The sequence below is a fragment of the Folsomia candida genome, unplaced genomic scaffold, assembly GCF_002217175.1.
Source record: "Folsomia candida strain VU population unplaced genomic scaffold, ASM221717v1 Fcan01_Sc001, whole genome shotgun sequence".
NCBI classification, from domain to species: Eukaryota; Metazoa; Arthropoda; class Collembola; order Entomobryomorpha; family Isotomidae; genus Folsomia; species Folsomia candida.
The window spans coordinates 4,784,994-4,798,768 of NW_019091193.1; the positions used below are offsets into that span (position 1 = coordinate 4,784,994).

The 13,775-nt window shown below is 36.5% G+C and overlaps 3 protein-coding genes across 3 annotated transcripts; 1 reads left to right on the plus strand and 2 right to left on the minus strand.

Moving 5' to 3' along the window:
• Positions 1 to 1,540: 1,540 nt before the first annotated feature.
• On the plus strand, positions 1,541 to 3,277 carry LOC118435634. Its single transcript, XM_035851988.1, has 4 exons — positions 1,541 to 1,799; positions 2,051 to 2,299; positions 2,377 to 2,595; positions 3,263 to 3,277. Exons 1-4 carry the CDS (start codon positions 1,578 to 1,580, stop codon positions 3,275 to 3,277), a joined length of 705 nt encoding a protein of 234 aa, XP_035707881.1. The 5' UTR covers positions 1,541 to 1,577.
• Positions 3,278 to 3,610: 333 nt separating this feature from the next.
• LOC110854053 (glucose dehydrogenase [FAD, quinone]) lies at positions 3,611 to 7,591 on the minus strand. Its single transcript, XM_035852048.1, has 12 exons — positions 7,405 to 7,591; positions 7,270 to 7,332; positions 7,063 to 7,205; positions 6,809 to 6,995; positions 6,113 to 6,244; positions 5,931 to 6,052; positions 5,681 to 5,851; positions 5,439 to 5,525; positions 4,384 to 4,642; positions 3,966 to 4,112; positions 3,816 to 3,894; positions 3,611 to 3,743 (listed from the first exon to the last, which is right to left on the minus strand). The coding sequence occupies exons 1-12, from the start codon at positions 7,589 to 7,591 to the stop codon at positions 3,611 to 3,613; spliced, it is 1,710 nt and encodes a 569-aa protein (XP_035707941.1).
• Positions 7,592 to 10,901: 3,310 nt separating this feature from the next.
• LOC118433909 lies at positions 10,902 to 13,775 on the minus strand. The gene is made up of 2 exons (XM_035846400.1): positions 12,901 to 13,775; positions 10,902 to 12,360 (listed from the first exon to the last, which is right to left on the minus strand). Exons 1-2 carry the CDS (start codon positions 13,605 to 13,607, stop codon positions 11,886 to 11,888), a joined length of 1,182 nt encoding a protein of 393 aa, XP_035702293.1. The 5' UTR covers positions 13,608 to 13,775; the 3' UTR covers positions 10,902 to 11,885.

The window sequence follows — 13,775 nt, forward strand, 5'->3', positions numbered from 1 at the left end:
AAATTAGTAACTATTGATAAATCGTTATGAATTTTCTGAAATGTCTTGAAACGAAAGGTTTTGTATATGAATATTGATGGTGAATAGTGATCAATAAATTGGTGACGAATTTTATGGTTGCGAATTATTGTGGTGACGCATTTCTCTATCAAAAAATAGCTTCAAAATCGATAAACGGTCTTCAACCCTTGCACATTTACATAAGTGAATCGCATGTTTAAATGTGCATAAAGTATCAACTCGTCTTTTGCAAGTCAGTATGCATCCGTATGTGACGATTTGACGAACCATATTCTAAATGACTGATGTCGGCCAAGTATGTTATAAATTTTGACCCATCTGTCCTGGAAGATACAGAGGATCAAAGATCATTATTGAACACATAGAAGAACTGACCTTAAAACTAGGGTCGACGAATTTGCTGAATGTGTTACCCAGACCTGACCAGTCTATATCGCCGTTTCCACAAATTCATAACTTGTTTCTGTTTTAACTCGGTTGAAAACTGAGCCGTTTTCCGAGAGATTTTCGTGATATAGTTATTTAACGTGTGAACTTTAGTCGTTTTTTGCCTTCTTTTTGGAGTTTGTGTTTGATGACCCAACTCACATATTTACAACTAACGTTTGAACAACTTATCCTATTTGAGTTTGGGTCATAAGATTTTCTCGGTTTATCATTAGATTTTTCGAAAAACGGTATACGGTACCTCTTAGGAGGCTGAAACTTTGCAGGGGATGGATGTCAGTCCCGCTAATTAAAATTTCAGATCGAGAGGAATTTAGCAAACGAGACACTACAGAACGAGCAACACTATATTTGGATAATTTTACCTTCTCCACCATTTTCGTTTGTGACAATATTCCTTCGGAAGAATGTTTTATGTGATGGTAGACTTCGGATGGCAATTTATTGGTGTTTTTTGACCAATTTTTGTCAACTAAACATTTTATGCATACCAAACAACTACATTTCGAGAATAAAATTACAGAAATACATAAAAACTTACCCATGCATGATTTCCGTCAATTTTTCTACCTGTTCAATAAGGATCTATGATCCTGTACTATGTATAAATAAATATGCGTGCATGTGCTTATAGCATCAGGCCATATTTTTTATGACAGTCGGTGATTAAATAAAGTATCTACTTTACTTTAGGTACTTGCCCACTCAAGGAAATTGATATCGATCGAGCACACATATTTATGTCTTCATCACCAGAACTTTACTTTACCAATATAATAAAATATTATTTGAAGGATATCATTGTCTTCTAAATTATTACAGATACATAAATACATACACACACTGTTAGAATGTAGTGAATTCACTGGGTGCTGGTCTCGTAGATATTTGATAACAACTTCCTCCCTGGGAGGTAATAGTTTGTTTCTGAGTGGTAAGTTTTCATTACCACAACATCATTATATGGTAATGCCTGTTACTACCGTGCCGGTGAGGTCATATATGTACTCTGGTCAGTAATTATGCAATACCATTTTGCTCATCCTCAGAGTCATACTTACATACATACATATGTATATACATATGTACTTATATACGACTATTTAGCCATGGATATTTCCGACCCTAATATCGTTAATTCGATTCGTCCCCTTCGTTACGACAGCCCTCGAAAAAATTCGACTTTGGGTAATAATTTTGGAGCACTTTACATCCTCAGTCCGCTGTTAACGTGTGGATTCTATCTGGGAATCGTGCCATTCCGATTCCGACATCTGAAAATCGGCGAAATAAATGGCAAGATTGAACTTCATCACTGCAAACTACAGAAGGTATGGAGTTTATGGATAACGCAACAAAATGGATTGGCATGACTTTATTTTGAACACGGAATTTTATCTAATTTTGCAAGAATTTAATTTTGAAAAAGTACAGAGGCGATTTTTGAAACTTCTCGTTTTTGTAAATTGTTGCACAGTATAAAAAGTGCATGATTTTTTTATGTACAAAATTTTCTTGGGATGATTTCTGAAGAAAAATGAACCAATTTTCATTACAACAAATTCTTTTATTTATTTTGCAGATTCTTTGTTTCGCAATTAACGTCATAATTTTGCAACAATGCTTCAGCGATGCAATGGAATTTGAGTACAACAAAATTAAAGAAAACACACATCCTGGCGCTTATCTCAGAATTCTGTCTGATTGGAGTGACCTTGCCTATAAAGTTGTCGTCATATCAACTTTTTGGATTGGTCAAAAGAAATTCAGAACCTTATTAAATTTCGTTTCGGAAAATGGTCAAAGTGGAATTTTTCAAGGAAACTTAAAAGTACGTTTGTTGAAGATGAAAGCATGAATTTCTCAAAGGGTACTATTTCAATACTCATTTCTGCATGTTTTCCTCAGATCAAATACTTGGGATACTTGGTTCCCTTCTTGACCCTGATTGGAAATTTGACTCGGATGATTCTATCCGAATCTGAGCAAAGTCTTGCCAAAATTCCTGCCCGATATATTGCGGAAGGATATGGAAAATTATTTTATTGGAGCCCAAATTCAATTCCACAAGTTACCAACTCTTCCAACTTTGACTACCTGATTGGACTTTTAGCATTTTCGCAAATGGTTTTTCAACAATTCTTCAATTTTTTCTGTGACGTTGTCATTCTCACGGTTTCTTTATCGCTGTGGCTGCCGGTGAAAAAATTTCAAAATTTAATTGAAACCATGGACAAACAAATTTTTGGGCCTGAAATTTTAGATCCGAGGAAAGTCATTATTTCCGAATATAAATGCGTGACCCGATTTACTAATGATTTGAACAATGCGTTCAGTAGAATCACTCTATTTTACTTGCTCAGCTTAGTTTTTGTTTATTCGAGCGATTTAGCGTCGACATTTTTGCCGAGACCAGAACACACCATTCTGAGCTGCGTCTCCACAAATTTGATGCTCTACGAGGGTGTGTTCTTTTGCAGAAATGGGGGTGCCACCGCCACCTATGTGCTTTCATCATCATTTTTTGATGCCAGGAGATGTGGTGATGATGATGATGCGGAGGTGCCATCCCCCAGGTGGGCCAAATGTACACCGAGTTATTTGGTTGGCTCTCCCCGTTCCTCCATAAGCGTCACTCGAATACATAAGATCGATTCTTCTGGTAGAATCTATATTCTGTGGAAGAAGGCTCGCATGGTTGGACCATTGTCTCAAATCGAAACTTTAAGTAAATTTTGTCGCTCTAAAACCACTGAGCCTTCAGTAGTTACTTATAATTTGAATTGAATGACAGAAATATGACGCTTAAGAAGATGCTATTTAAAAAATTCTGTACGCTTTAATTTTATTCACAAAGCTTAAATTTAGAAATTTTATACAAGTGAGCATAAATTGAAATTTGATGTTTTAACTACTGCCACGATACACGAACTGGATAAAGTTTAGCCTCATTGAAGTGACGTTAAAATGCGCCTTGTCTGGTACAAGTTTATTGCCAATACGGACCATTTAGACAGACACAAATAGGTAAAATAAATTTCGAGCTTTAAACCCAACTTGCAGATACTCATTTATGTATATGTAAATGATATGCTTTTTAATAGCCGAAAATAAAGCTCTGAAATCTTTAAAATTCTGTATTTTATTTCCAATCATCCAATATCATACTCGCAGCTTTCTCTCCAATCATAATAACTGGTGCGTTCAGGTTAGCATTTGTTATTCTTGGCATTATGGACGCGTCCGCAACTCGCAATCCCTTCACTCCACGCACCCTTCAATTTCAAAACCGCACTAACTTTATAATTGGTTAAAGTTGAAGCGCTTAAATTATATATGTTGCAAACCTCAATCGTGAATCTAATACTGCACTCGGATCATCTGCATGTCCCATTTTTGCACTACAGCTCTGATGCCACGTTGTCGCTTTTCAATTTCAAATTGCATCAAATTCGATTAAAATAAACATTATTTTCTGCATTTATTGGAAATCTTACACGTGCAATGTCTCAAGAGACACTCGTAATACTCGTCACTTCTGAAAATATGACTTTCACATCCTGGATAATGTTTTGGCATTAAGGTTGCATTGTATTTTCGAAACGTTTTAGTTTCTTCGTAAAGTTTAATTAATAGTTTCAACCCTGATAAATTAGAAAATTTTTCTGTCACGTCATTAAACATTATTTAAATATTAATGCAATTCACGTCAACCTTCGTAAGTCCGTGACCATATAGATTTATGAAATTTACGAACATCTCGAAGGCAATTTTTGCTTACGAGATTACAGCACCTTAATAAAGAAGATGTACGACATGTTTTTGCTTCGTAAGCCGATCTTCGTACATAAGTTTACGTGGTTACGAACTCACGAAGGTTGACGTGAATTGCCTCATTATGTAAATATATTTTACCACGAATCATCTCCTTCATATCGTACGGATGACTGAAATAGTTCAAGTCAACGACCGGTTGTTCCAGCGGATCTGCTGAACGTAGACGAATTGTTCCTCTACTTTTTGGGAGTCCCAGATTAAATCCGACAATATGTGCATCTCTTCCAACAAATTCATTTACATATTGTAACGAATATGGTTGAATTGTAATGGGAAGGGAGGATGATGTGAAATTGATATGTTCCCTCTTATATGTACTTATGTCCCTATTCGCGACCTAATTCTAACTTCCTGGGGGGAAGTTATCCCGACTTTCGGTGAAGAGCAGTTAAATGACAACGGCAACACAAAGGGGGGTTCTCTTAAATAACTAATATTTATTTAAAGCTGGAATCTGAATCATTTTACACGCTATAAAAATATCTAAAGAAGAAGAACCCTAAAATAAAGATGTTGCTCATAAGGAGGTATTAGACTGAATAATATTTCCAAAGAGAGAAAAAGAAGGAGGAAAAAAAACTGAGACGAGAGCAAGGTTGCCTCGTTCTTCCCGAGTGGGGGAAAGATCTTCCGGCTATTGCCAGATGGCAGAAGGGATAGATTTCTCCCCGGGTGGGTCGGATTGAGATCAGCACCAGTGGTACGGGTTACAATATGATTTCATGGTTCCCTCCTTAAAACCAAAGAAATAATCAAAGTCTTCCCCGAATGACTTGTGGATCCCGATCGGATGCAGGATTGCGTACAAGTTGGGCCAATTCGGTTCTGGGGGTTGGTCCGTGCTAAACAGTCCAATGGCGGTCATGGCGTTAGATGCTAGGGGCCCTTTGTGAGCAAAGTAATTAATATTTTTCGTTAATTGTAGCTCACTTTTTAGGAGCCATCCATAAATTCGCAATTTTCTAGACCCCCCTTCTCCCGTTTGACATGTGTAACATAGACACGATATCATTGGAGCCCAAGACCCCCCTCTCACGTTACATAATTTATGGACAATTTCTCGATACCTGAATGATTCCGAATGTACAGATCTGCAGATCCGATACTCAAATCTCTGCGGAAATATAGGACACAGTATCGTTCAAAATGAAAGGTCCAGCCAGTGATAAGAGGTGATCTTGTAGATTATCTCCAACAGCGAGGTTTGATATGGTTCGGATCTATGTATGTATGTAGTGAGTCATGCGTAATTTGTGTTCATTACTCGGATTCGAAATGTTCAAATTCAAAATCAGAAATATTCGAATTTTAACTCTAAATTTCTAACATTCAACTTGTGCGAGTCCCAGTTTAATTTTTAGGCAATTTTGCATACCCCAAATGACTTCAAATGGTCAGAATGTCCGATTCCGGACAACATCAGAACATGCGGACTTCCAATCCCACCTGCCGACAGAACAACTTCTTTGGAAGCTGTGGCAGTGAATGTGCGCCCATTTTTGATGTACGAGACCCCCACGGCACGTTTGGTTGAATCAAAGTTTACCTGATTTCCCAATGTATTAATTATTCCATCATTGTTATCCTATCATGAAGTATATGTTAATTTGTCGCCATCTTGTTACCTTAGTGACATGCGCGTAACGAATTACTTTAAAATTACGCCGATGCAGCACAGGCTGAATGAAGGCGTTATACGTACTCCACCTTCGCCCATCCTTCATTGTGTGGTCGATAGGAACAAATGCTTGCTTAACAAATTCACTTATTGTAATTATGAAATTATGAATACATCATTCAAACTAACTCGATGTCTGGTACGCATTTGGATCCGAATTGCTGAATCCCATCTCTCTCGCGGCAGACATCCAATCCCTCGTGAGAGGATCATCAGGTTGAGCAGTCACCGATAAGGGTCCCCCAGTTCCATGATATTTGGCTGCATATGTATATAATTTAAAATTTTGATTTACGACGTTAACGAACTATGAGGGTGTTCCTTGTTTCATCGTATGCTTAGTATTCTTCGTATTATAAAATTTTATGTAAGTTACGCCAATTATGAGATTTTGTAAGCGTCGTAAGATTTTGCCATCAAAAATCACGTTACTATTTAATCTTAGGATTTTTACGAAGATTAACCACTTGTTTTTTTCATAAGCTTTTTTACGATATAAAGAATACGAAGGAACAATGAATGCCATTTTAGTGAAAATCATAAGCTTAGTAACGCGATTTATATGACACAAACTTACAGCGATTATAAAATGTCGAAGCAATTGTAACTTATTTTATGTACAATACAAAAAATACTAATGATGCGAAGAAATCCCCTCAATTTAATACTGAGGCAGCCCACTTGGGTATTTCCAGTTAAACCCCTGTGAAATTTCTAGACTAGATAAAAAACCTTTTCAAAATTTACCACTTCGATACTTTACTGGATTACAAATTTTTGTGAACTATGCATCGCATCTTAATGTACGTAGAATTATTTACATACGGTCAGGATAATTTCCAGTGTAATCTTCCGACTTTTTGAAGTAGGGCAGCACATTTTCATACGACCAGGACGCATCTCCAGTAAGATTCGCCCAGTTGTCAAAGTCGTTGGGATTTCCTCTCATGTAAACCATGACATTTAAGCTGCTCGAACCACCCAGCATTTTCCCTCTCGAGATTGTAATCAACTAAATAATTCATGCCAAATGTGAACCTTTTGTTAGATTAGTTATGACACATTCTTGACTTTCTCACGTTATCTTTGCACGCCAGACAGGAAGTGTTTAATGGCTCTGAACGTGTCATCCAGTCGGTGTAAGGATTGCGCATGTTGGACATTGCCATGGCTGGGATTGAATTTAACACGGTGGGATTACCACCAGCCTCAAGTAGCAGGACTGATAAGCGATAAAATTAGATTTACTAACACCACCCCATAATTTTTTACTTGTTACGGACAACCTTTGAAATTTGGGTTAGTGGATAGTCGATTGGCTACGACTGCTCCAGCTGAACCTCCGCCCACTTTAAAAAATACGTTTTAATACATATGAACGTCTATTCCTGAATAATTTAAAATTTGTATTTGAAACCAACCAATAATGAAGTCATAATTCGTAGACGGACTAAATAATGGGATGGGATCCATCACAGAATCGAAACCATGATTAAGCAAGGCTAAAAATGTGGTAATTCCAGCAACTATGATCTTCAAGTTTGCAAGTACTACCATCGGAATTGGAATTGTGTTCAGAAACTGCAAAATTGAGTTGGACGGATCCATTTTAGGTATTTATATGACCAGGCGACCACCGAAAATAAAATAATTTCTGACAAATGTTTTATGTCGAGGGCCTTTTAGCCTTTTATACATAGCAAGAATCGCATAGATATGTATAGGGATACATCTTACGTAAATACATATGTATATAAATATGTAAATATACCAATTCTATGAGGGTACATTCAGGGTATTCATTATTCCTTCGTATCCATAGTACATATTCGTAAAATACGTTACGATGGTTACGAGATTTTGCAAGCGTCCTAAGATTTTGACGTTAAAATCAGGTTGCTAAGCTAATGATTTTTACAAAACTGCACCCCTTGTTTTTCTTCGTAACCTATTTTACGATACTAATCTTAAGGATGCGACTAAGTAATGAATACCCCAATTTAATTGCGACGAAATAAATTGTATTTATTTGACAGTGATCAACAATGTTCGTGTATACAGCAGAGATCCGTGATTAATGATTTTTTTTGCGGGATTAAGGATTAAGGATTAATGTTATCCTGGGATTAGATTAATCCAGAACTAATTAAATAATTCAGTTTGCTGGGATTAAGGATTAAGGATTAATTCAAAATACTTTTGGATGCGGGATTAAGGATTAAGGATTAATTAATCCTGATTAATTCTTGATTATGGATTAATTATTATTAATCCTGATTAATTCTTGATTAAGGAGTAATATAATTTTTATTTTACTGTATAGAATTATTGACACAGCAATATTCATGTGTCAAATACTTACAAAACGTGCAATATATATATATATATATTAGTGTTGTGTTAAGTACATAATAAAATTCTATGTGCCATAATATGCCCACCTATTATGACAAGTTTTGGTGCACAAGCTATGCCCCTCGCCAGAGCCGCAAGACTTGTCAAGTTCTTCGACATCAAAAAATGTGCCGGTCAAAACGAATGGCAAACCTTTCAGTTCAGTCAGATTCCTGTTCGCCATGATTAACGATTGAATCAGTATTTTTATGAAAGCTACAATATACATATAGTTAAAAATATAATGTATATTAATTTCAGGAGACAGCATGGAAAAATATCGTAGGTTGAGAAAAACTGTCACTTGGCTCATTCACAGTTATTAATCTCTCGAGAGAATTAATCCTAATCATGATTAAGGATTAACAATTTGGACACGCCTCGTCGGGATTAAGCATTAAGGATTAACCGAGTGCAAATTTTTCGTCGGGATTAAGGATTAAGGGGCCATCCATAAATTACGTAACGCAAAAATCATCATTTTTTAGACCCCCCCTCCCCCCTCGTAACGGCATCGTAACGCTTCTCGACTACCCCCCTCCCCCTTCGTAACGTAAGGTAAATTTGATTTCACCGCAGGTAATTTCTTTAACAGTAACTTGCAAAATTTTCATTTGTTCCAGGTTGTGTAGACAAATGTCGCTTTTATTGCTTCTATTTCTTTTAAATTGCTAGATAAATTAGAATTTTGTGAATTTCTTGTTCAAGAACAACGAAATCATATTCGACATCATCATATAAGAAATGGAAATTGTAAATCTTACAGGTCTCTCAACGTTTACCAAGACTCACAATGGAACCTTTTGTCAAGTTGCACCCGGAAAACTATCGTACGACCATTAATAGATGAGTACAATTCTTGACAACCATCATGGCGCCTAAGTGACCTCGTTGGGGCTCAGGTGATCGGCAAATTCGATCAAATTCTCATCTTAAAGGTAAGGCTCAATTAATCGTGAAACTTACGTCACACCATCGCCCTCCGAGGTCACTGTGGAGGAATGATGGTTCACAAGTAGGCAAGAATTTTGCTCTTCTTTTAATGTGAGCACCATAATGAAAAACGTATTTACATGAGTACACTGAAACCTTCTGGATGACATGAGTTCAATTCGATTTTTAATCGCGTTTATGAAATGCGTTACGTAACAAATTTGTTATACCCCCCTCCCCCTACATAACAATTCGTAACGCTCTTCCCATGACCCCCCCTCCCCCCTCTTGCGTTACGTAATTTATGGACGGCGCCTAAGGATTAATTGCACACATTTTTTTGTTGGGATTAAGCATTAATGATTATTAATCCTTAATCCCAATCCTTAATCCGTCAATCACGATTAATTAATCACGGATCTCTGGTATACAGTAATAGATGTATAGGTATGTATCTATGTATATGTATTTATATAGATTCATAACAAGGTGTATTTATACGTAACATGCTTATAAATATGTATACTAGATTAGTTAGGTTAGGTTAGGCTAGAAAACTTGTATTGCAGAAGGAATTCATGGCAATGGAACATGTCTCATTAAACTAGTGACATTCATTATTTTCCTCATGTTGAGGTACCCAAAGGTCAACTTATGTAAGTATGAGTGGCCGCGGAAGCTGTAGGGACACGTAGGGACATTAACATTGGGATAGAGGAGTCTATATAACATGGGCAGATGGTGGGAACATCAAATAACCGTGGGGAGGTTGTCCCTCTGTCCCCACGTTTCTGCGGTCACTGATAATTATTCTGTGATCAGTGTTCATGAATGCACCTGTATTTTTGAACTTTGTATAACGAAGTCTAATTTTTCGCTACATAGTATGAAACACAGAAAGTATCGTAAATCTGAATTCTATTAGAACTGTTAAGAAAGTTTTAGTAAACTATGTATGTATCCTGAAAATGTGATACAAAATCATGGGTGAGACTTAATTGCTGAATTTCGATCACTGGTGGAAATAAATATACTTAATTTGCATACTAGTCCCATGAAGACTTTATTTCAGCGTATTTATGTACATAATTATTAATGAATATTTTTCCTTCAATAGGATTGAATTAGGGGCTGGGTGCAAGTGAAAAGAGTGCACATAATCATAGCTTAACTTACAATGCGTAAACATGAAGTGGTTTTGTCCGATTTCGACCAGATTGCATACCTAATTTTAAATTATTCACACCTAAACATAAGCAGAAACGTTTTTAGATATTTTGAATTTTTCGAGCGTTTTGGCCTTTGGCAGAATTTTCAAGTTGATTATATATACAAGCCAAATCGATGTTTCTTAAAACTTTTCGTCTTTTGACGGTATAAAAATTGGAAAACCTGTTTATTCAGAAGGGCTTATAGTAATTTTTTGTTATTTGCGATCTTCCGAAATGTAAGGTTTGTAGTTTTTCAAAATTTAGAATTTATAGTATATATACATAGATACATAAAATGCATTCTATAAAATGCATTCACATATATGATTCTACATAAAATGTAAAAATTTATGTTTAAAAAATTTTTGAAAGTGCATTTTTCTAAGCTCGGGGAAGTCATTCCGAGTAAATATTCTTTCGAATTTTTGAAATCAGGTTATACTTTACAAAGTTACAGTTACAGTTTGAAAAAATCTTGATTCTGTCTACAAATTTGTTTTAAACTTCTTCCAAAGACCAACAAATTAGGAAAAACAAAAATATATGTGCTCCTATTTTTGGCGTGAATAACCGAAACTTAGTTTGGTAAAATCGGAGAAAACCACCTCATGCTTACGCATTGTTAGTCAGAAGTAGATTGAAATTTTTGTTTATCCAGAACCAGCTTGTCTACCAAGTTTTTTTAAATTGTATATCACATACTTAATACGAGACAGACACCACTCAGACACCATTCATTCGCCATTTTTATTTTCTACCTTTAGCAACCAATTATAATTATTACACTTGTTTATTGAAGACAAGTCGATCTAGTTGGCTCATTGCAAACTGAAATCCGAGTACCCAAGTTTAATTCGACCGAATTACATACACGTACATATGTACATATATATAACCCTGACGGGTATACAGGTCCAATGAAATGAATACCCCAGGTAAAAATTACATGTATCTATGTAGTTGTAATGTACACACAAGACTTATGTACAAGTAGATTATTTTAATGCCTTGACCATCTACAGATGAACTATCCAAGATGCAGGAAATACCTGTTCAGCTTAGGATTAGTTATTTAGGGTTAATTATTTTTTTCCTCTTAGAGAGATATTCGATTTATTACGTACATTGAATTTCATCAGTAATTTTAATTTTTCCTAAAAAATTTATGTCAGCGAATGAAATGGAAAATGAGTGTAGGCTAAAAATTGCAAATTTGGATTTGAGATCTCAAGGTTTTTGGAGTGCCAAATACCCATACCTTGTTGTAGGTGACTACTGGATTCTGGTTGGTGAGAATCGTAACAGCTTAACTACTAAATAATATACATACATTATAGTACATTATTAAAAACTACGTTATTCTCCTACACAAAGTAAGTTACAGGTGCAGCATTACAATTAGTAAATTGGCCATCCATTAACTTAAACTCATCCTCAACATAGGACGCAACTCTGCTTAAACTCTTTTCGTCTGGAAAAACTCCCTTATCTCCGACCAGGTTCAAACCCAATTTGCCATTATAACTCTCCGTCATCACGATGAGAGGATTTTTCTTGCGCTGAAGCCCCGCCACGATGACCCCTCTTTCCAAAATGGTTCCAAACATTTTGATTGGTTCACCAAAGTAGGCGAGATTCGTATGAATGTACGTGCACCTATTCGGCATGAACCTAGTCTGCCCGACGACGCCAAGCAGTAAGCCAAAAATGTTACAATTTGCAATCATTCCCATCGGCAGGGCGGAGTGGAGGATGCGGTCAAATTGTTTGGAAATATTTCTGACTCGTTGAAAAATGTCCGCTTCAGGGGACATGGGGATGATCAAAGGCACGCCGAACCTAATTTAGATATTTGCATAATTAGTCCTCGTAACAGTGGGTTACAAAATGAGTAATTAAGTATGAATAAATTACATAAATTATACTATGGAATGAAAAATTTATCGGTTATTGATGGGGACTCTGGTATGCAGTACTTATTACATCACGTAGCATAGCATTGCTCTGCGTTACATAATTTAAAGGTATTTTTAGGCCTTTTAAGATGGCCTTATAGATTTGTCAAGATGTCTGTCTGTCCGTCCGTCTGTCTGTACGCACGATAACTCTCTTTAAACACAAGCTATCGACTTGAAATTTTGTACACTTGATCTTCAGGTCAAAAGTAAGGATGAGTTCGAAGATGGACATGATCGGTCAATTGGTTGGCCGGTGGGGGCCACTTCCACCCAAATGTGTTGCCATTAACTACCAAGATCCATCTTAAAAGGCCCCGCAAAGTTGCTTGGACTAAGTTTTTTTCTAAATTATTTTGCTAACTCGTAATGAACACCTTTATTATCCTGTAAAATCAGCACGCAAAATTGAAAGCGAACTTACACATTGTTCAACAATAATCCTGGATGATTCAACTTTGGAAAGCTGTAGACAGCTGTAGAATCTCCTCTTGGGTCACCACCCCTGTCCAGAATTGTCCTTCGCACTGCTCCAGCCACACCGGCATGAATTACCGAGGTCACTTTGGCCCCAATCTTTTTAGAAATTCGTTTCAGCAAGGTTAGATCAATAAGTGTAGACACAATTATTATTCCATCAGGCCCAATGTCCGCATCTTCTTTAAAATCATGAGGGATGCTTTGTGAATTAATCCCTTGCAACCAACAGTACAATGTTTCTGACGGGGCTATGAATATGAGTTGGAAAAGGTAGCACATTTTTTCCCAGAAATTTAACGTGTTGTTCTTCCTGACGGCCTTTAGCAGTCGATTCATTTCCTCGTCAAGCGCGACATCTTTGTCACACAGGTCGCGAACTAAGTTCATTAATGCTAATCCATCACCGAGCGTGTGATGCATTCTGATTCCTACAGCCGAAAATGTTCCATACTCCACATGCGCATAATTAGGTAGCGATACAATCTCCCACAGCGGTTTCCCGATGGGATAGCTTTTCTGGAGTAGATCGGTCAAAACTAGGGAAAGTTTTGCAGGATCGGATTCTTCGTTTAGACAGACATGATTTGAAATTTGAAAATCGTCACATTTTTGCCAGAAATAGACAGACATCCATCGGGTTAACGTGCACATTAATTTTGGTCGCTAAATAAGTACATGCATATATTTATTGTAATCATGCAGATCATGTGGGTATTCGCGTCACTTATGTAAAAACGCAACACATATTCGCACCTTCGAGGTGTTTACGAAATGTTTTTGAACTATCTGTTCTAACTTAAAATAAATACATAAACTGAA